Source organism: Trachemys scripta, chromosome 2 (assembly GCF_013100865.1).
Source record: "Trachemys scripta elegans isolate TJP31775 chromosome 2, CAS_Tse_1.0, whole genome shotgun sequence".
NCBI lineage: Eukaryota > Metazoa > Chordata > Testudines > Emydidae > Trachemys > Trachemys scripta.
The window spans coordinates 161,512,395-161,535,097 of NC_048299.1; the positions used below are offsets into that span (position 1 = coordinate 161,512,395).

General features: G+C 42.1%; 1 protein-coding gene across 2 annotated transcripts in view; it reads left to right on the forward strand.

Annotated features, from left to right (window-relative positions):
- The window catches only part of CDH20 (cadherin 20), a 164,153-nt gene that overhangs the window by 119,712 nt on the left and 21,738 nt on the right, over positions 1-22,703 (forward strand). For both annotated transcript variants that reach the window (XM_034762072.1, XM_034762073.1), the window contains 5 exons: positions 2,354-2,473; positions 4,416-4,583; positions 6,394-6,581; positions 14,573-14,826; positions 17,925-18,061. In XM_034762072.1, coding sequence (XP_034617963.1) covers positions 2,354-2,473; positions 4,416-4,583; positions 6,394-6,581; positions 14,573-14,826; positions 17,925-18,061 — 867 coding nt within the window. The remainder of the gene's footprint in view (positions 1-2,353; positions 2,474-4,415; positions 4,584-6,393; positions 6,582-14,572; positions 14,827-17,924; positions 18,062-22,703) is intronic.

Sequence of the window (22,703 nt, forward strand, 5' to 3'; positions counted from 1 at the left end):
CCACCCAGCATAGGAGGCATGTCAGTGGAAAGATGGGGGCAGGGAAGGGCAGTGCTTGAATGTACTGTGCTCCAACAATCTGTATGTGTGTAATGATCTCTTGGACACTCACTAGGAGTCAGTGAAGGTTAGAGCACCTCTGATCTAGCTTATACCGGAAGTCGGAATTGCCCTCAGGATTGAAGCTGTGCAAAGCTAGCTTTAAGCCACCTTTGACTTCCATTCCTTTCTGGTCCTGCACCAAGCTTAGCTCAGTGGACCCAAACATCTGACCCAATGTGTTTTATGCTGTTAGAAAGAGTGGGATCAAAGAAGAATTTATTGGATATTTTTTGCAGTACAGTCAGAATGCAAACAGGAGGCTTCCTGGGACCTGAGCAAAACAGGAAAACACCTTTCTATGTAAAATTCTAGTAAACATGGAAAGCATTTTTTTCCAATTTTGTCAATTTTTCATTTCCTTGGAATAAACAATTGTTTTGTGGTGGCATAATGCTGACAAAGAAATACTGCAAGATAAATCATCTATTGTGTGCTTACAGGCATAGCAGAGCACCACACAGTGTAGGGGCACTGGCCCTCAGGCAGGGTGGAGCACCAAACGGTCTGACATCCTAGCTCTGCAGATGACAGGCAAACACAGGCCTTTTACCATAAGGTGGGGAGGCTGGCAGCAAAGGGTAGTAGGGGGACTTGGGCCTACCCTACTTCACTGGGTCCCAGCCCAAGGCCCTAAGAGTGGTGGAGTGTTCTGCCACTGGGTCAGTGGGGATTTAGCCAAAACATGCTGGCTTGGATTCAGGCAACAAGACAACCGGACTACAGTCTGGTGTCCCTGGGCTACTTCCTACATTCTCCGCATGGTGTGCCTGTGTCTCAGGTTCATCCTCTGTCTCGCCAGGGTACATGGCTAACGGCAGTCCCAGCAATTCCTCAACATTCCTAGCAGCGGGAAGCTGGATCCTCTTCAGGCTCCAGCAGCAGGCGGGAGTCATCTGTCTCCTCTGGTGGCTCCAGCCCAGCTGAGATGCAGGACTTGCCTTTTATGCTTCCTGTCCCTCCCCTCTGCTTTTGGTGGGGTGGGTGCAGATGTCCTGGTTCCACACACCAGAAGGTGTGGGTAGGGGTCAATCTCAGAGGGAGGCCATGGCGCCTCACTACAATGGCACACATTAAATGAATTAAAAACTGGCTAACTGATAGGTCTCAAAATGTAATTGTAAATGGGGAATCATCATCTAACGGATTTGTTTTCAGTGGGGTCCTGCCAGGATCGGTTCTTGGCTTTACACTATTTAACGTTTTTTTTTATCAGTGACCTGGAAGAAAACATAAAAGCATCACTGATAAAGTTGTAAATGACACAAAAATTGAGGAAGTGGTACATAAGGAAAAAGGACAGGTCACTGATTCAGAGCGATCTGGATTGCTTGGTAAACTGGGTGCAAGAAAACAGTATGGATTTTAGTATGGCTAAATGTAAATGTATACATCTAGGAACAAAGAATGCAGGCCATATTTAGGGGATGCAGGATAGGGAACTCTATCCTGGGAATCAGTGACTCTGAAAAGGATTGGGGTTGGGGGGGAGATAATCAGCTGAACATCAGATCCCAGTGTGACACTGCAACCAAAAGAGCTAATGTGATCCTGGGATGAATAAACAGGGGAATCTCCAGTGGGAGAGCTTATTTTATTTCTGTATTTGCTGGAATACTGCATCCAGTTCTGTTGTCCACGATTCAAGAAGGATATTGAAAAATTGGAGAGGGTTCAGAGAAAAGCCACAAGAATGTTTAAAGAATTGGGAGACATGCCTTATAATTGACTCAAGGAGCTCGATCTACTTACTTCAACAAAGAGAAGGTTAAGGGGTGACTTGATTTCAGTCTATAAGTATCTATATGGGGAACAAATATTTAATAATGGGCTTTTCAATCGAGAGAAAGTTATAACATGATCCACAGGTTAGAAGTTGAAGCCAGACAAATTCAGACTAGAAATAAGTCATAATTTTTTTAACAGTGAGGGTAATTAACCATTGGAATAGTTTACCAAGGTTCATGGTGAATCCTCCATCATTGACTATTTTTAAATCAAGACTGGATGTTTTTCTAAAAGATCTGCTCTAGGAATTATTTTGGGAAAGTTCTATGGCCTGTGTTATACTAGAGGTCAGACTAGGATACTCAGTGTTCCCTTCTGGCCTTGTAATCTATGACTCTATGAGATCCAATATAATAGAACAGTTGTTATGGATTAAAACTTGTTAGAACTGTTTTCTTTCTTCCCAGTTATGAATTTAATAAGGGTCTACCCCGTTGTGGGTTTTCTTGTTTTTTGTTTTTTTCAGGCACCTCTGTTATCCAGGTGACAGCAACAGATGCTGATGATCCAACCTATGGGAACAGTGCCAGAGTAGTCTACAGTATTCTCCAGGGCCAACCATATTTCTCTGTGGACTCCAGAACAGGTATTTCATTTCAACAAGGAATCAGTCAAGAAGTATGACTTCTCTTAGCTTTCATTCATTATGGACCACATTCTTCCTCAAGGAAACATCCAGTTTGTATTAAACACCAGATGGACACAGAAGAGCAAAACTATTCGGGCAGAAAGAAAGTTAAAAGACAAAACACACTATCCAACTCTTATTTCTATATATAAGAGCCAGGATATAACAGTTTTATGTTGGCGGTTAAGCATCATTGCAATAGAGATCTTCAGAGCAAGAATATGCCCTCTGCAGTAGCATATTCCTCTAAATTACCAAATTCTGCATTGATAGAGTCTGCTTTATTTTGTACTGTTACTATTCTTGTAGACTATCATTTCAATGAAGTCTTCAGCAGATCTGGTTGTTCACAAATCCACATGTAAAAAAATCTTAATACTAATGAAGCTAAGAAAGTAGAAGCAAACAAATGCAGTTAGCTGGACTAGTCCTATCTAAGGGTTTATTTATTAAGAGTCCTAGATTTATGCACAGGATGCTGCATATGACACACACCCGCATAATGTCTATCATAGGAGGAATCGTACATTTTTTGACAACTCCCAGGGGCCAACTGTAGTGTTAAGGTCAGAAACTCATGAAAGGATATTTATTGTTAAACCCTAGGAGAACAAAATAAAAAGAAATACTATATAACTCACTTTTGAAAGTTACCAGTACACGAAATATGTCCATTAGCCAAGAAGAAACTTAGATACGGTTTGTTCTTTCCTGAGCCCTATTATACATAGACAAAACAGAGCTATTTATTTAGTATTCGGGTTATAAAACATAGAATGAGTAAGCCCTTAATCATTTTTGTTTTCAGAGACTTAAAGATTTCTAAGAGGGTGAAGTGAGGACATTTGCTGTATTAAGGGGCAGAGAGGGGACACCATCTATAAAGTATTCACACACACAGGGACCATTTTGCAAAGATGCTAAGTACTTTCACATCCCAGTGGGAATTGAAGATCCACAGCACTTAATGGGCAGTGCTCAACTTCTTGCAGAATCAGGCTCATAAAAACTGCAGGTGGCAACATTTAAACAGTGCACTTGTGAATTGTGTGCATTAGTCTCTATTTCTTTCTTAGTATATAGGATGATAGTTGCCGCTGCAGTATCATTTTAGTGCTGTTTTGTTAAGCCCCACACACAGTGTGTCTGCTAAAAGTAACCACTAAAAGTACGTAGAATTCAGCAAGGGCAGTCAGGTATAAAAAAAAAGAAAAGAGAAAAAGACTTTAAAGCCTTAAGAAGGGAAGGGGTGCTGAAGTGTGGATGAGAATAGCCTAAATAAAGAAGAGGTCAGTTACACTACCAGAATCCCTGAAGCAGGACACCAAGAGATAGAGCTAAGGATCTATAAGTCCAGATAGCTATAGCCTTGTGAGTTCCCGCTTTTATAACCAAAAGCAACAATCTGCTTTAGTGAGTCAGCAAAGGCAGTGATTGCATCGGATGGCTCTTTGCAGACTCTATAAGAGAAGTATTGCTGCCACCTCATGTTCTTTTGCAGTAATGTTACCATAGAAGAAAGTAGACTGCATTGAACTGTGGATTTTTGCGTGATTACCAATAGCAATTTCTGTCCTCCCAACCCTGAGATGTAAATTACAAAATAAACTACCAGTCTTTCTTAATAGAATATCCACAGGAGACAAAATGGAGACTGAGGGCAAAATTCTGTTCTCATTTACACTGGAGTTGATGTGAATGAACTCCATTGGCGTCATTTGAATCACTCTAGCTCTACACTAGTGTGATTGAGACCATAGTCTGACCCCATTCTTTTAAATTAGAAGCAACTGTGTTTGTTTGTTTGTTTTTTATTAAAACCAGCTCTGTCCTGTTTTGCGCACTGTTTAACCAGAATTTCTTTTCTGTCCTAAAACCTTAAAAAAAAATAATCTTACAGGCTTAATTAGGACAGCTCTAATGAACATGGACAGAGAAGCAAAAGACTATTATGAAGTGATTATCCAGGCCAAGGATATGGGTGGACAGCTGGGAGGATTAGCTGGGACAACCACAGTCAACATCACCCTCTCTGATGTCAATGACAATCCACCCAGATTTCCACAGAGTGAGTATTTGCTGCATTACAAATGTTACTGAAGAGGAAAGATGGGTTGAAATACTTGCATGATGAATATCTGCACTTACTTTGACCTTTTCAAATGGAATCAATCTATGACTAGAGTAGGGCACAAAACAATTTTCCTATCCCCCTGAGCATTTTTGAAATTTTTTACTGTCTCAAAACAGGACGAAAAGTCAAAAATCTCAAAAAAATTCTGAGAACTGATGATCCAAAACAAATATCAGATCTTGTTATTGTTTCAATAATTTCAAAACATGTATTGATTTAGACATTTTAAAATCTTATTTTAATGAAAAGGTTTTTTTCAAATTGAAAAAAGCATCCCATTTTGACATTTCAAAATTTTTCAAAAAAAGTTTTAATCAGAATATTTGTCAAAACTGACCATTTTCTGCAAACAGTTTTAGTTTAGACAAATTGACATTTTCCAAGCTAAAAAATAAAAATTCTTGACCAGCTGTATCCCTGCCCCCCCCCTTTTTTTTTAAAAACCTATTTATTTTTGGTTTGTATGGTTTTGTTTTTCCTTTTTAAATTTAGGAAATCAGTGGCATTCCTTTATCCCTAGATTAGATACTGCAGGCCTTTGGCAAGTGGGTTTCCATGTACTACTTTGTTTGTTTTCTCATCCTTAGCATGGAAGGATCTCTGTCTCAAGGGAGGAGAGAGAAAGGGATTTAATTCAGCAATTGAGTTTAGCCTCTACTCTTTATGAGAGTCTGTTGTTTGTGCTGAATAGTATGGAATAGTTTTGCTGGCAGACTGTTCCCCAGTAAAAATTCAACTGAACTCACCAAAAGATTATTTAAATTCTAAGGCATATGATGATTTCAAAAAGGTTAGTTTGGATTTACACTGGTGTAACTCAAAGCAAGATTTGGCTCATTATACCCTTCTCTAAATCCATCCCCTAATGGCCTGATCCTAAGCAAAGTCCATTGAAGTCAATGGAAAGACTCCCTTTAACTTCAGTGGCTTGAGCAATGCCCATATTTTCTTAGACTAACAGCCTGAATATCTAGTTATTTTTAATGTTTTCAACACTTTTGTCTGTTCCTTTTCTCCTCCTCCCTTTACATACCCTGATTTGCTAAAACCGAACTCAGCTGAGAGCACCCTCCAGCAAAACCATCACTGCATATTGCTTTTTATTTTCTTCCTCCTCTTCCCCTTGTTAATCAAGTCTGATTTGATGCATGTTATTGATGTCATTTCTATTTTTAAAACAACATCAAGTGGAGGGATTTGGTGTCAATCCTATGGATTAGGTAAAATGGTAATAAATGACATCAGGCCCCATCATTGATGCTGTCCTTTAGAATGGAGTTAAATAAATGGTATAGTTAAGAGAGATTGTTCAAGCATGGAGCTGAGCTAGGGTGGCAGGTAATATCATAAGCACAGTATTTGTGCTTTTTTTAAAAAAAGAAACCTACGTTATTAAATTGCAGTTCTCTGTTTCCCCAGGCCTGCTGTTAAAGCAGATCAGTTATGCACTAATTCTGCTCTCATTTCATTTTGAGTTGCCATTGGAAGCACTGGTGTTTTGATGAAAATCACTTAAATATGCCCCCAACAGGCAGCTTACTGAAACTCAGCAAGGCAAATCCAAATTAGTGATGGCTTCCTAAATGGAGATGACCCTTTGCTTTTCAGCCTGGAAAAAAGAACCTTTAACTGGACCTCTCTTCAGACTGCTGGATTTGTTGACTGTGGCCAGTCCTCTGAATTCCTGTACAGTTTTTGTTCCAGTCATGTTTTTTTCCCCCTCCCCCTCCACTTCTCTTGCCAGAACATTATCAGATGAGTGTGCTGGAGTCCGCTCCAGTCAGCTCCACTGTGGGTCGTGTTGTTGCTAAAGACCTGGATGAAGGCATTAATGCTGAAATGAAATACAGCTTTGTAGATGGAGATGGACTGGATGTCTTTGACATTAACACTGATCCTAATTACCAAGTTGGCATCATAACTGTGAGAAAGGTAGTAAGTTTTCTTTCTATATCCATTTATACAGCTAATAGTTCCGGTTACATTTCATGGGTGCAATATTCTGTTATAGCTGCTGTAACTTGGTTCCCATTACATGACAATAGCTTCTTTCCTGTTATGAAACACCATTTCTTTAACACTCTTTGCTAAAATATGAAAACGGGCTGTATTCTCAGGAAAAAACCTTAAAAAGAGGGTACAGGGATATAAATAAATATGTACATAAATGTCCCAGTTCAGCATTTATCCATGTAAATAACCTTTGTAGCTTAATTACACAACAGTGTGAGTGATGTGATCAATATTTGCATTTGAACTATAGACATTTTTCATGCTGGTGTCCCATAAACAATAATAAAGCAAGCCAAAGAATTATTTATAAACCAATAAAAACCAGGCAGTTTTTTTAATTGCTGCTTGAAGATCCATAAATGCTAATTAGGTTAGAAGAAGCTCTACTTTAAAATGGCAGCTGTGAAATTGCTAGTATTTTGTACCGCAGGCTACACAGAAAGGAATATAGTATTTTGCTTAGAGTATCTCCTGCAGGATATTTATTCCATAATTTTATATAAATGTTAATTGTTGAACTCTCTTTCTAGATTCTGAAGCTATTGTTACACCTTTTCCTAGGCATATCTAGTACACTCATAATGAAATACAGTCTCTGTTTAAATAGCCTGAGCCAAAATCATCCACTAAAATAAAGTGACACACAGGATGGATTTGATCCTCTACCTGTCCAGATTACTGTCCTCCTTTCAGGAGTCTGATTTGTCTTGCGTACCCCAAGTTTCACCTCACTTAAAAACTACTCGCTTACAAAATCAGACATAAAAATACAGAAGTGTCACAGCACCCTGTTACTGAAAAATTGCTTCCTTTCTCATTTTTACCCTATAATTATAAAATAAATTGATTGGAATGTAAATATTGTACTTACATTTCAGTATATTCTGTCTATTGAGCAGTATAAACAAGTCGTATGAAATTTTAGTTTGTATTGACTTTGCTAGAGCTTTATACGTAATCTGTTGTAAAACTAGGCAAATATATAGATGAGCCGATGCACCCCTTGGAAGACTTCTGCGTACCTCCAACTGAGAACCACTACCCTAGTTCTTTAGGCCAAGATTCAGCAAAGCATTTAAGCATAAGTATGCAGTACTATAAAAGATGTATTGTAGAACATACCAAATGAGAAGAATATCTAACACCAACACAGTCAGGTACATCTCATTCTAGGCTACCAGAGTTTATATGTTTGTATAACTGTGTGTGCCTATGGTATTTTATAAGATTATTAATTTGTGTATAGCCACACCCCATTTTGGAAAAGTTCTCATTCAGATCAAAATTTCAAACCCGCAAGGGCAGCAGAAGTGACAAACTGTGTGTTTTGCTTGTTCTGTAGCGCTACAAAGTTTGTACCCAGAATTCAGCTCTGTGATTTTTGTTTTGGAGCTATCTCTACTAAACAGAATGTAGTCAGTCTATATTAACAAACAAAAACAAAAGGATTTAGTTTTCCTGTCACACTATTAACAGACTCAAAGGCTAACGTATCTGTAGTGCAACCTAAACTTTGGAGTCAATTAAATAGTAATTTCATGAGGTCAAGTGAGTCCAATGTCTGGGGCAAAGGATTGGGAGCTAAAAAAAATCCTAAACTGTTGTAATGCCGACAGCCATTGATGCATGCAGAGACACTGAGCAAGTGTGCAACAATCCAGCTGTAAAACTGGATTAAAAAGTAGCTATGGGTGAATCTCAAAAAGTCTGGAGTGCCAGTTCAATCCAGATAATTTCTCAGATGTACCAAAAATTAGCTGAACTTCTTCAATCTGTAAAACTGGTCTGGAAATCATATTGGAATAGACATTCTTTCTGGCCCTAGAACTTCACTGAAAACCAGATGATCCATCTGAACAGAGAAAAGGGCCAAATCCTAATGTCCTTGCTTAAACCTTTACTTGGCAAAATTACCATTGGCTTCAATTGGAGTTTTGCCAAATAAAGACTGTGTGACCAGGCCTAAGTAATTAGCTACTTGATACAACAGTGATGAGGAGCAATGAAATAAATAGACAATGGAGCTGGTCACTAGTGTAAGATCACAGGGTTTGCAGGACTTCTGGAGTTAGCTCAATGACACTTTGATCTAAAAGCCACCTGGGGAACAGCTTCTCACCAGCTACCTTCCCCCTACTCTGACTGTTCCTTCCCCATCCTGCCTCCTACTGGCTTGCTAGTAGATCGCTTGAGTCAGCAAATAATCTAATACTTTGTATTTCTATAGCACCTTCCATCCAAAGACCTCAAAGCATTTCAAACTTTAGTGAGTTCAGCATCTCTAAGTAGGTGTCTTCTCAGCTGGAAAGCGGAGCTCCTGGCTCTGACTCCCCTTGTGTGAGAAAGTAGTTCTGCTTTGAGTAGTGTCCCTATGGGTGCTCCACTCTAGGGGTACGTGCACCCTTGCACCTCTAATCGGAGATTTTTGATAGCAGTGTCCGTTGACCCTGCGCATGTGCCCTCCCTCGAGGCTCTCTACCACTGCGGAGGCAAACCCCACTCACTTCCTTCTCCACCGCCCTAGGCCTCGAACAGAGTGAGCAGACAGAGTGAGCAGTCATTCCTTCCTTATCTGTGTCATTAGCATAGGTAGTTGGTTTTGTTTCTTTTGTTCTACTTAATAGTTAGTGTTTCCTTTTTTTATTCCTTTGGGATTAAAAAAAGAGAGAGAGAAGAGAAAGAAAGAAAAAATGTTTTAGTTTCCTGCCCTGTCTGGGGGCGTTTAGTAGACTCTGTTTTTTCAGTTTAAAAAAAAAAGAAGGAAAAGAAGAAAAGGAGTAAAGAGGACGTTTTTTCTGCATTCTTCACTGCAGCGGATGATAGCCCCCTGCCCAGAGGTGTGCCTGGCTCTCCCTGCTCCAAGAGGTGCCTCTCCTGCAAGGACTCGATTCCTGTAAGGGCCAGACACACTCACAGAAGTGCTTCACCTGCCACAGCTAAAGTAGCCATCTCGCAGGAACTCAGAGCTGAAGTTAAAACTCCCCCTTATGGAGAAGGCACTTCAGTCTCCAGGGGACTCCGGTGCTGACCTCGGATCAAAAGGCATAGAGTCATGGGAAAACCAGCCAACTCCCCCAGTAAAGGCTCATAAAAAGGGCCCCAAATAGTTGGCCAGCCAGAGGGGCTCCCCAGTGCATCCACCTGGATACTGACGGCACCAGTAGCATGGTACCCAGAAGGAGGCCTTCACTATGAGCTCTGCTGTGCGGCACCACCTCAAGAAGCCAGGGGCTCTGGCAGTCAGGCTCTGAGGCAATGGTACCGCCCCTTAAGGAGACAGACAATTACTGTACTGTCTCTAAAAGAGCGGCACAGAGAAACCTTTTGTTACCAGGTGCAACAAAACTCCCAGCTAGGGAGTGCTCTGCACCTTCCCAACTATCAGTACTGACAGCATACGCCTCTGCAGTACCAAGTGAGTCCATAGTACCACATGAGCTCTGGTACTCTGGAGACCTGTGACCCTGGTACCCAGGGAAAGACAATTAACGTACCATCTCTAAAAGGGTGGCATCGACAAAACTTTCTGTACTGGGTGCAACAAAACACTCATCTAGGGAGTGCTCTCATCCATGGGTACCAACAAAGTACCATGGACACTCCTCCATGGTACCCAATGAGCCTAGGGTACTCCATGGTCTCTGGTACCCTAGAGATCTGATGGTTGGTGAAGAACCACAATCCCCATTACTCAGTACCAGGGCCCCGGTACCAAGCACATCCCAGCACTTGGAATCGCTCTTAGAACTAGGCCATGTATCACCAACACTCCTGTCAGCGCCACTCTTACCCAGTGACGAGTCTGACAGTGGCCAGGAGAAGGTCATTTCCCTGCCCCCTCATCGTGGCCCACAGTTACAATACAAGGGTCCTCCCCAGTTCCACTGAGCCAACCCACAAACCCTGGGGTAAGCCCAGCACCCATGCCCGCCCTCCTTCCCCCACTTTCCCATGGCTATATTGTAATCCTTGGGCAATGTGTACACACGTCGTGGCCGTCCAGATGGTCTTCTACAGCCTAATTGTCCAGAGCCCCTGACCCAGGGGAAGAGGAAGCTTTTTCAGAACAGGAAGAAGGACTTGAAGCTACCCCTTCAACACACTTCTCCTTATCTCCACCAGATGAGGCTGTACTGCTCCCCCCCACTCCCCTCACCGTACTCAGAGAATAGTTATTAATGGTTCCCAATCCTGCTGGAAAGGTATAACAAGTTGGGTTCCGCAGTGATCTGTTTTGGGACCGGCTCTGTTCAATATCTAGCCTCTAAGGATAGAACAAGAAGCAATGGGCTTAAACTGCAGCAAGGGAGGTTTAGGTTGGACATTAGGAAAAAGTTCCTGTCAGGGTGGTTAAACACTGGAATAAATTGCCTAGGGAGGTTGTGGAATCTCTGGAGATATTTATGAGTAGGTTAGATAAATGTCTATCAGGGATGGTCTAGACAGTATTTGGTCCTGCCATGAGGGCAGGGGACTGGACTCAATGACCTCTCAAGGTCCCTTCCAGTCCTAGAATCTATGATTTTAAAAACTTTCTGGATCTTACCAAGAGAGTGGCAGATGAGATGCAAATTCCCCTACACGAGGTGGCAGATAATCATCACAAGTTGGTGGATATGTTGCACACCACCTCCTCACCCAGAATTACCCTCCCAATTAATGAGGCGATTCTAGATCCTACCAAAGTCATCTGGCAGACACCAGCCTCTATCTCACCATCCAGCAACAGAGCCGAAAATAAAAATAATTAAAAAGAAAATACTGCATCCCTCACAAAGAGACAGACTTTGTTTCAACATCTACAGCCCAACTCCATCATAGTGGACGGGGCCCTCTTGTATGCCTTTTCCCAGTTTCCTCTTCTATCCAAGGTCCTGTTGAAAATTCAATGAGATAAAGCGAGTTATTGTGATTGCCCCTCCTGGCCATGACAAGTCTGGCTCCCTTACCTGACTGTAGCAGGCTGCTGGTGCAGAAGCACCTAATTAGCCCCTGCCCGGTCAGCTCCAAACAAGGGAAGCAGATTGGGGCTGATGGAAAAGGCCTGATGTTGGTCTGAAGATTGGCAACACCTGCTGGCCTGACATGCCAAGGGCTATAAAGGCTGAGAGGGAGCCAGAAGGCAGGGGGGCAGCAAGGGAGAAGTCAGTTGGGGAGGGAGCTGGAAGCCTCCTAGCTGAAAGCTGACTCTGCCTGTAAAGGAGGTAATCAAACCTGTAAAGCTTGTATATAGATGGACACTGGTGGTGGGACAACAATAAGTAAATAAAGACACGGGTGTTGCACAACCCCAAAGCCTCTCCAAACTTATTGGGGCAGGCAAGTGGGCCCCAGGAAGAGGGGCGGGTCGTGAACCCTGTTACACTGCCACAAATGGCGATATGCCCTCCTGTTCCTCTTCGGCCCATTCCTCACCTGCTCTTTCAATACAATGGGCAGATCCTTCACCTCCAGGCTTGGCTCCTTCTTAGTTCCCAGGCTTAGAGGCAGAATGCTCTGATGAGCTGAAAGACATGTTGCACACAGCCAAAAGTGGATGACTTGACAGTTACCTACAAAATAGAAACTATTCCAAGTTTGTCATTCTAAACACATAGACCCAACCTCATCTTCCCTCCCTCTGCTTTTGCACTATATTTTAGACCTCAAGAGGTCAAAACTCTCACTCAGCTCCCTTAAGGTACATCTCACATGAAAATTGCTTTTCACTGCCAGTTAGACAGATACTTGGTGTTTGCTCACCCGTTGTTAAGTAGATTCCTTAAGGGCATTGGGAATCTCTTCCCGCATGTGACACCACCCGCTCCAGCCTGGGACCTTAATCTAGTTCTCAGGGCTTTGACTAGGCTTCCCTTTATGTCCATGACAACTTGCTCTCTCTTACACCCGTCCATGAAGACAGCATTTCTAATTGCCATCACCTCAGCTAGGCACATAGGAGAAATAGTGGCCCTGATGGCTCACCCACCATTCACCGCCTTTTTTTAAAGACAAAATAACTCTAAAGCCATATCCCAAGTTTCTCCCTACTTTCTCTGCACTTTCCATATGAATCAACAGATCCATCTTCCTGTTTTTTCCCAAAACCACATTGTGACAACAGGGAGACGATTCTGCAATTGCTAGATGTTAGAAGGACATCAGCATTCTATTTTGACTGGACTAAGAACTTTAGGAAATCCCCTAAACTCTTCCTTTCATCCACAGAAAGATCTAAAATTTCTGAGATATCGGTTCAAAGACTATCCAAATGGGTCTCTGGTTGCATTAATCACAGTTATCAAGGGCGCAGCCTGGTGCTGTCCAGAATCCATATGTATGCCACGAGGTCACTTTCTACCTCGGTCACATTCCTATCTTGGTAATCTGTAGAGCAATGACTTGGGCCTCAGCCCATACTTTCACAGAACATTATGCGATCACTGAAGATTTGGCCGCCGATGCCATCTTTGACTCCACAATACTCTCTGTAGTAACAGACTCCACTCCAAAGTCCCAGCCTCCAGTGGTGGGTACTGCTCAGGAGTCACCTACAGTGGAGCACCCATAGGGACACTACTCGAAGAAGAGGAGGAAGTTACTCACCTTGTGCAGTAACATGGTTCTTCGAGACGTGTCCCCCTATTGGTGCTCCACAACCCTCCCTCAGCCCCTCTACTTCAGAATTCTCTATAGGGCTCTGTGGTGGTGAAGTAAGTGAGGGGGGTTCGCCCGTGCAGTGCTAGATAGCCTTGAGGCAGACCACGAGGGAGGGAGAGCACATGCATGGGCTCAACTGTCACTACTCCCAAAAATCTCCGATTAGAGGTGCAGGGGTGCACATGCACCTAGAGGGGAGCACCCATAGGGGACACATCTCAAAGAACCATCGGTACTGCACAAGGTGACACAAACTGGCTCACCAGAGGGTAGCAATTACAGCAAACTACTGACTTCCACCTTGGTGGTGGGGGGCGAGTGCACAATGACCTCTGCTGCCTATGGGTCTGGGAGAACTTCTGCCACTTATGCTGTGCCCTCCCACATACCTACCACCACTGGCCTTCCCCTTCATTCTCCTTGAATGCACTCCAGTGGAAAACACTCAGGCCTGCTTCCCAGTTGCCCTGCCACCCAGCCCTCTCACAATTCCACTACCCATCTAATTTTGTTCTGTTGTCAAAAAGAAAAGAATGACAAAGATTGAAAGTCAATAGTGCTCCAAGAGGTTGGGAATAGATGTACAAGCCTCAATCAGCTCCACCTCCACAGTGAATTAAGTGGGTTAATGATCTGCTCTATGCAAGGCAGTTTCATGGTTCTAAGGTTACAAAAATACCAGGCTAAAAACCATAAAATCCATGATTTTTTACAGCACACTGTATGCCTCTGAAAACTGGGCTATTGCATTATAGGCACAAAGTTTGTTTTGCTCAGACTCTGCACCAATTAAGGGGATTTTACTGATCTGTTTTCCACCGTAAAACTCCCTATATGTTAAGGGTTTGTGAACATTTAGTTATTAGAACTGCAGGAAATTAAATTTGCAGCAGGGTCCCCTATAACTTTTAACTATAACTTTGCAATTGCTTTTGCTTCCACTAGACTTATGGATAGCACTTGATTGGGTGAACAATTTTCAGACCTTCAGTTGTTTCAATCAGAACCCTTCCTCTCATCACTTTAGTTGTTGGGTTTTCAGCTAAATACAGAATGTTCCTGATACAATTGCCCCTTCAGGATTTATTTTCAACTAAAAATATTTAGACGCGGTATTTGGCATAAAGACTGACCATGTAATAGAGATAAATCTGTGGAAAGAGACTGAGATGCAGTAAAAAGCGGGGGAAGCATTTATATTAGCACGCAGGAGGCTGCAGCCTAACACAATGAATTCAACGGGCTTAACACAGTCCTTTTCTCTTCTCCAGCCTTTAAGTTTTGAGAGCAAGAAAAGTTACACTTTAAAAGTAGAAGGCACCAATCCCCACCTGGAAATGCGTTTCCTGAATCTGGGCCCCTTCCGAGACACCACGACTGTGCACATCATTGTGGAGGATGTGGACGAGCCACCAGTGTTTGAGCCTAGCTTCTACTTTGTGGAAGTGCCTGAGGATGTGGAGATTGGAACCACCATACAAATTATTTCTGCCAGGGACCCTGATGTGACCAACAACTCAATCAGGTTTTTCATAGTGTTTTTTTAGCTTTTCTTGTTATCCAGAGATTTTCTACTGTATGTCTTAGGCCAGATACTCAGCTGGTGTAAATTGAAACCCCCATTGCAGATCTGTCTTCATATTGTGTTGTAGGTAATCAACTCTCTTCTCGCTTTTCCCTTCTGTTTCAAAGCACATTGTTACACGCAACCTCTCTTTGTCAACAGTTCAGCTATACAAATACATTTGTAATAGATAGAGTGCATGCTAATAACATATGCCTGGACCACTCAATTATATATTGTGACATTCAAGCTGCTTAGAAGCAATAAAGGAAGGTAAACTACCTTCACAGTCATGGAAGCTTCGTGTCGACAATTCAGCCAGGAACCAAAAGAATGAGCTGCATGATTATCTCTCTCATTTCCAGAGTGGCAGCCAAGTCTTACCAGAAAAAAACAATGTTCTTTGAGACCATCTCATGTATTCAGCGTTGAAACTTACATAAAGTTGCAGGTTCATTGCATTTTCATAGACCAGCGGATAACCCTTAAAGTTTCTCTGATCTATGCAAGCAGTTGCTATATTGTTTCCCTCCCCCTGTGCAAGTTCAGCTTCTCAGCTGCCTGGAAGCACAGCAGGAATGCTAGATGCTGAGTTGTTACAATTTTTGAAGGGACAATGAAATCCTTATATGTGGCTTTATGGGCTTCACATAGCGAGGGAACCTGGTAGACCCAAAGCCTGTTCTGCTTAGCGCACCATTTTCCCCTAAAAGTGCTCTCTCTAAGATGTATGCTTTCCTTTTTCCTACATCATGTCAAATGTTTCTAACTCCTAACTAGATTATGAGACTATCCTTCATTCGGCTCTGTGCTTCTCATCTTAGTCTTTCCTTCAGTATCCATCAAACTATGTCATTCTGCTCTCTCTGCCTCAGGGTCTTATCATTCTAATCATTTTCTGGCATCATCCACACGCTGCAGCTTTGCAGTGAAAACAAGTTCGTGTGCATTTGTGAAAAAATATATCTGTAGACACAAAAGGTAGATATATGTGCATGTTTTTACTGTAGTTTTGAGTTTTTCCCCAGGACTTTTCAGCTAACTCAGTTGAGAACAAGCTTTTTAAGGGGGGAAAAAAATACAAACAGGAAGGCAAGACCTACTATTTAAATTCAGGTTTCAGAGTAGCAGCCGTGTTAGTCTGTATCCGCAAAAAGAACAGAAGTACGTGTGGCACCTTAGAGACTAACAAATTTATTTGAGCATAAGTGGGCTGTAGCTCACGAAAGCTTATGCTCAAATAAATTTGTTAGTCTCCAAGGTGCCACAAGTACTCCTATTTAAATTCAGGAGCAATAAAAAATATGCTCCAGTATTTACATACACATTTTCTTGTGTGCAGCCTCCCTTTCCTCCTGCATTGTAAATACACAGAGAGAAACAAAATATGAGTGATTTGGGTAAATAAAGTTGTAGAAATCAACTATTGCTCCTCCACTGCCTTGCACCTCATTTGGCCAGTTACATCAATGCCTAATAAGAGCAAAATCAGAATGGTAGTGTTTTACACCATCCTTGCACTCACTGGTATAAATGACCGCACAAGATGCAAGGTTGGGGAGAATCTGGCCCTCGTAGTGCAAAATCAAAGGAGGAGGAAAACATACACTCAATGCATCAGAAATGATTCCACCAGAAACTAAGGTTGTAATCCAAAAAAAAAAAAAAAAAAAAAAAAAAAAAATTTAATCAAAAATGCCTCTTTTTTCAAATTTGAAAATAAATTTAAAGCGCCAGAAGGGCACACTAAACACATGGGAATGCTCAAATCCTCTTATTCCCAGTTTCTGGCATCTGGACTCCCCCACTGAGAGACTCTGATTGCTGGAAATGTGGCTTGATTACTGCTGAGTGACTAAGGAAGATTATTAAAACAGTACAGTGTAAGACTAGTTATTAATCGGAGATAGTGTGTGGAGAAAACCTCCACCTGTGCTTTGTGACATCACTAATTAATGCTGAACCACTAATGAGAAGGCTATATTAACTTTCAGATACTAGCTGGCCTTAAACTGTCATAGGAAAAATCTTTTTATAGACCTCATACAAGAATGATTATTATAGAAAAATACAGCAACTCTCATGCAGATTTCTGTCATAAATCTAATGCCTCAAAAATCTCGATTTAAAATAGAAAAAATATCCTGTTTTCCCTGTTGTTGGAAAACATAATCCCAAATATATATATATATATAAAATGATGGGGTCTAAATTAGCTGTTACCACTCAAGAGAGAGATCTTGGAGTCATTGTGGATAGTTCTCTGAAACCTTCCACTCAATGTGCACTGGCAGTCAGAAAAGTTAACAATGTCAGGAATCATTAGGAAAAGGATAGATAATAAGACAAAAAATATCCTGTTGCCTCTAAATAAATCCATGGTAGACCAACATCTTGAATATTGCGTGCAGATGTTGTCACCCCATCTCAAAAAAAGATATTTGAATTGGAAAAGGAACAGAAAAGAGCAACCAAAATGATTAGGGGGTATGGAACGGCTGCCGTTTGAGGAGAGATTAATAAGACTGGGACTTGTCAGCTTGGAAAAGAGATCCCTAAGGGGGGATATGAGAGAAGTCTATAAAATCATGACGGGTGTGGAGAAAAATAAATGTTATTTACTCCTTCTCATAACACAAGAACTCGGGGTCACCGAATGAAAATAATAGGCAGCAGGTTTAAAATAAACCAAAGGAAGTATTTCTTCACACAACGCACAGTCAACCTGTGGAAATCTTTGCCAGAGGATGTTGTGAAGGCCAAGACTATAACAGGGCTCAAAAAGAACTAGATAAGTTCATGGAGAATAGGTCCATCAGTAGCTATTAGCTTCTGTTTGCCAGAAGCTGGGAATGGGCAACAGGGGATGGATCACTTGATGATTACCTGTTCTGTGCATTCCCTCTGGGGCACCTGGCATTGGCCACCATTAGAAAACAGGCTACTGGGCTAGATGGACCATTGGTCTGATCGCGTATGGCCGTTCTTATGTTCTGTATGTGTTGTAACATAGTGTTTCCCCAAAAGTTGCATAATATTTTTAATATGTACTTTTGCAGATATTCAATTGATAGAAGCAGTGATCCCGGGAGGTTCTTTTACGTCGACATTACAACAGGAGCTCTGATGACTGCAAGACCTCTTGACCGGGAAGACCTTTCTTGGCACAATATCACTGTGCTGGCTGTGGAGCTGAGTAAGTAGATGGAGACTGTAGATAGATTAGAGACACAATAGGTACAGTGATAGATTGTTTTCAATTAAGCGATTCACTTTTTTTTTATTAATTGAATGGAAGTCACATTATCTGTCTGAATTGAACTTCTCACATTACAGAGTGAATATTGCATTTTAGATTTTACACTCTTTTTTGTAAAGGGATGAGACTGGGAGGGAGGGGCTTACAATTAAATGCAGAGTGTTGTTTTCTCAACTCATTAGTATTCAAGTGAATTATTGTAAAGCTCTTCTTGAAATATGATTCAGTGAGAGCCGTCTCCCCAGAACAACTAGTTAACAAAAATAGATGCTGCAGTGCGTATCAGAGTAGAAACCAAGGCTCCTAGGGAGGATTGGATGGCTCAGGGAATTGGTAATAGGATGAGAGCCTTTTCACTTCTGGGTCACTGGTTCAAATCCATCCTAGGTCAGTAGAGAGCAAATGTCATTGCCATCTGCTTGCTGTTTACAGCCAAGTCATTCCACAGAAGCTGTGTGAATTGCTTTAACAACTCCAGAACAGTTGAAATTTGCTAGGATTCCCTGTTTAGTTACATACCAAAAACACAATGGTGAATCTGGGCTGAGAACTTCTAGGTGCAAAGGAGGCACTGATAGTTTTAAAATGAATCTATGAAAAACTGCAGTTTTGATAGCGCTTAGCTTGGGGTACAAATGAACATGAAATTCAAAGCAGAGCTTCAGGCATCTGAGCTGAAACCTCTATGCTTCACAAGGTTTTGTTAATGATCTCAGTCCATTTTCTTGTGGACATCACAAAATCTGCCATCACTCAGCATTAACTGGTATCTTTGTCAGCAGTCCCTCAGTTGTCCAAGAACTGATAGGACTCATCTAGAAAGATCACATCTAGGGCTACATCATGTTTGAAACAGACTAGCTGGCAGTTTGAATGAGAGTGCACTCCTGTTATTTAGGCAGTACCTGCTTTACAGCTGGAGTACTTTATACTCCAGGGCTCTTTAACCTGGCACCTTTTGCAATCAGTAACTTAAATGTTAAATTTAACATCCCTGTTGTGGGTAAAACTCCACAGTGACCCAACACTGTAGTATTTAATTTCAGAAAGGGGAACTACACAAAAATGAGGAGGTTAGTTAATCAGAAATTAAAAGGTTCAGCACCAAAAGTAAAATCCCTGCAAACTATGTGGAAACTTTTTAAAGACGCCATCGTAGAGGCTCAACTTAAATGTATACCCCAATTTAAAAAACATAGTAAGAGAACCAAAAAAGAGCCACCGTGGTTAAACAACAAAGTAAAAGAAGCAGTGAGAGGCAAAAAGGCATCCTTTAAAAAGTGGAAGATAAGTCCTAATGAGGAAAATAGAAAAGAGCATAAACTCAGGCAAATGAAGTGTAAAAATATAATTAGAAACCCCCAAAAAGAATTTGAAGAACATCTAGCCAAAGACTCCAAAAGTAATAGCACAAAAAAATTTTAAATACATCAGAAGCAGAAAGCCTTCTAAACAACAAATAGGGCCACTGGACGATCGAGATGCTAAAGGAGCATTCAAAGACAATAAGGCTATTGCGGAGAAACTAAATGAATTCTTTGCATCAGTCTTCACTGTTAAGGATGTGAGGGAGATTCCCAAACCTGAGCCATTCTTTTTGGGTGACAGATCTGAGGAACTGTCCCAAATTGAGGTGTCAGAGGAGGTTTTGGAACAAATTGATAAACTAAACAGTAATAAGTCTCCAGAGCCTTTTGGTATTTACCCAAGAGTTCTGAAGGAACTCAAATGGGAAATTGCAGGACTACTAACTGTCATCTGTGACCTATTATTTAAATCAACTTCTGTACCAAATGACTGGAGGATACCTAATGTGATGCCAATTTTTAAAAAGGGCTCCAGAGGTGACCCTGGCAACTACAGGCCAGTAAGCCTCACTTCAGTACCAGGCAAATTGGTTGAAACTATCATAAAGAACAAAATTGTCAGACACATAGATGAACATAATTTGTTGGGAAATAGTCAACATGGTTTTTGTAAAGGGAAATCATGCCTCACCAATCTACTAGAATTTGTTGAGGGAGGTCAACAAGCATGCAGACAAAGGAGATCCAGTGGATATAGTGTATTTAGATTTTCAGAAAGTCTTTGACAAGGTCCCTCACCAAAGGCTCTGAAGCAAAATAAGCAGTCATGGGATAAGAGGGAAGGTTCTCTCATGGATTGGTACCTGGTTAAAAGATAGGAAACAAAGGGTAGGAATAAATGGTCAGTTTTCAGAATGGAGAGAGGTAAAAGTGGTGTCCTCCAGGGGTCTGTACTAGGCCCAGTCCTATTTAACATATTCATAAACGATCTGGAGAAAGGGGTAAACAGTGAGGTGGCAAAATTTGCAGATGATACAAAACTACTCAAGATAGTTAAGTCCCAGGCAGACTGCAAAGAGCTACAAAAGGATCTCACAAAACTGGGTGACTGGGCAACAAAATGGCAGATGAAATTTAATGTTGATAAATGTAAAGTAATGCATATTGGAAAACATAATCCTAACTATGCATATACAATGATGGGGTCTAAATTAGCTGTTACCACTCAAGAAAGAGATCTTGGAGTCATTGTGGATAGTTCTCTGAAATCATCCACTCAATGTGCAGCAACAGTCAAAAAAGCGAACAGAATGTTGGGAATCATCAAGAAAGGGATAGATAATAAGACAGAAAATATCATATTGCCTCTATATAAATCCATGATACGCCCACACCTTGAATACTGCATGCAAATGTGGTCGCCCCATCTCAAAAAAGATATATTGGAATTGGAAAAGGTTCAGAAAAGGGCAACAAAAATTATTAGGGATATAGAATGGCTTCCGTATGAGGAGAGATTAATAAGTCTGGGACTTTTCAGCTTGGAAAAGAGGCGCTTAAGGGGGGATATGATAGAGGTCTCTAAAATCATGAGTGGTATAGAGAAAGTAAATAAGCAAGTGTTATTTACTCCTTCTCATAATACAAGAACAAGGGACCACCAAATGAAATTAATAGGTAGCAGGTTTAAAACAAACACAAGAAAATATTTTTTCCCGCAACGCACTGTCAACCTCTGGAACTCCTTGAAGGCCAATACTATAACAGGGTTCAAAAGGGAGCTAGATAGGTCCATCAATGACTATTAGCCAGGATGGGCAGGAATGGTGTCCCTAGCCTCTGTTTACCAGAAACTGAGATTGGGTGACAGGTCATGGATCACTTGATGATAACCTGTCTGTTCATTCACTTTGGGGCACCTGCCATTGGCCACTGTCAGAGGACAGGCTACTGGGCTTGATGGACCTTTGGTCTAACCAAGGATGGCCGTTCTTATGTTCTAACCTAGGAGCCAATTCTGCCACCCTTCTGTTGAGCAGAACCCCCAGACTGCTAAGTGAATTGGACCACCTGCCCCATAAGGTTCAGTTCACTATGGTGGAGGAATCAGGTCCTTAAAAATTGATAAAAGAATAAGGTTGAGATTTTCAAGATCACCTAAGAGATTTATACACCAAATTCCCATTTATTTTAAGCAGCTTTGAAAATCTCAAACTAACTGTGCTATCAAAAGACTTCAAAGTAAATGTTACTTCTGCAGCAGTGAACATATAGGGCTAGATTCACAAAAGGACTTAAGTGCACAACTGCCAGTTTATGGACCTAAATCCCAGAATCAGGTCCCTCTAGGATTCACAGATCTCCAGCTCAGCTGCCCTCAAATCCTGTAGGCACCTAAACTTACTCTGTGCCTAAAATTGTGCAGTAAAAGTTCACTAGGAGCCATATGTGCCAATTCCGTGGATGCTCCAGCCCCGGAAAAAAATTGATGGGTGCTGAGCACCCACAGGCAGCTCCCCGTGGCCCACGGCCCGCCCCCCTGCTCCAACTCACCTCCGCCTCCACTGCGAGCGTGCCATCGTGTCCTGCTTCTCCTCCCTCCCAGCCCTTGCGTCGCGACACAGCTGATTCGCAGGGCAGGGAGCGAGAGGGGAGGAGGAGGAATGCCGCGCGCTGGGGGAAGAGGTGGGGCCGGGGTGGGAATTTGGGGAAGGGATCCAATAGGGGCAGGGAGGGGGCGGAGTTAGGGCGGGGACTTTGGGGATGGGGTTGGAATGGGGGCAGGGCCAAGGGCGGGGAAAGGGGTGTGGGGCGCAGGTACCCACCGGTGCCAGAGAAAGTTGGCGCCGCTGCTAGGAGCCTACATTTCTGCCATTGAGCATGTGCCCTGCAGCCTCTCACCAGGCATCCAGCTGTCTAAATCCCAGAACTATGCGTGATCCAGAAGACAGACTTACCTACCACATTGGGCTCCAATAGACAAGCTTACAAAAACAGCCAGGGGCGGGCAACAATTCCTAACTTTTAGCTGGTGGGTAGGGTACTTACCTTGGATGTGGGAAAGCCGGTTCAAATCCCCCCTCCCCCAAACACACACACACACCTGAAGAATCTGGACTGAGATCTTCCACCTCTCAGATGCATGCCTTAGCCATGGCATTATGGGATATTCTGATGTGGTCCCTCAGTCACCTGTTCAAACTGTGGATAAATTTAAAAAAAATCCATTACAGCAGGGGTACTGGGTGTCTCACATCCCAGGGGAGTGTTCT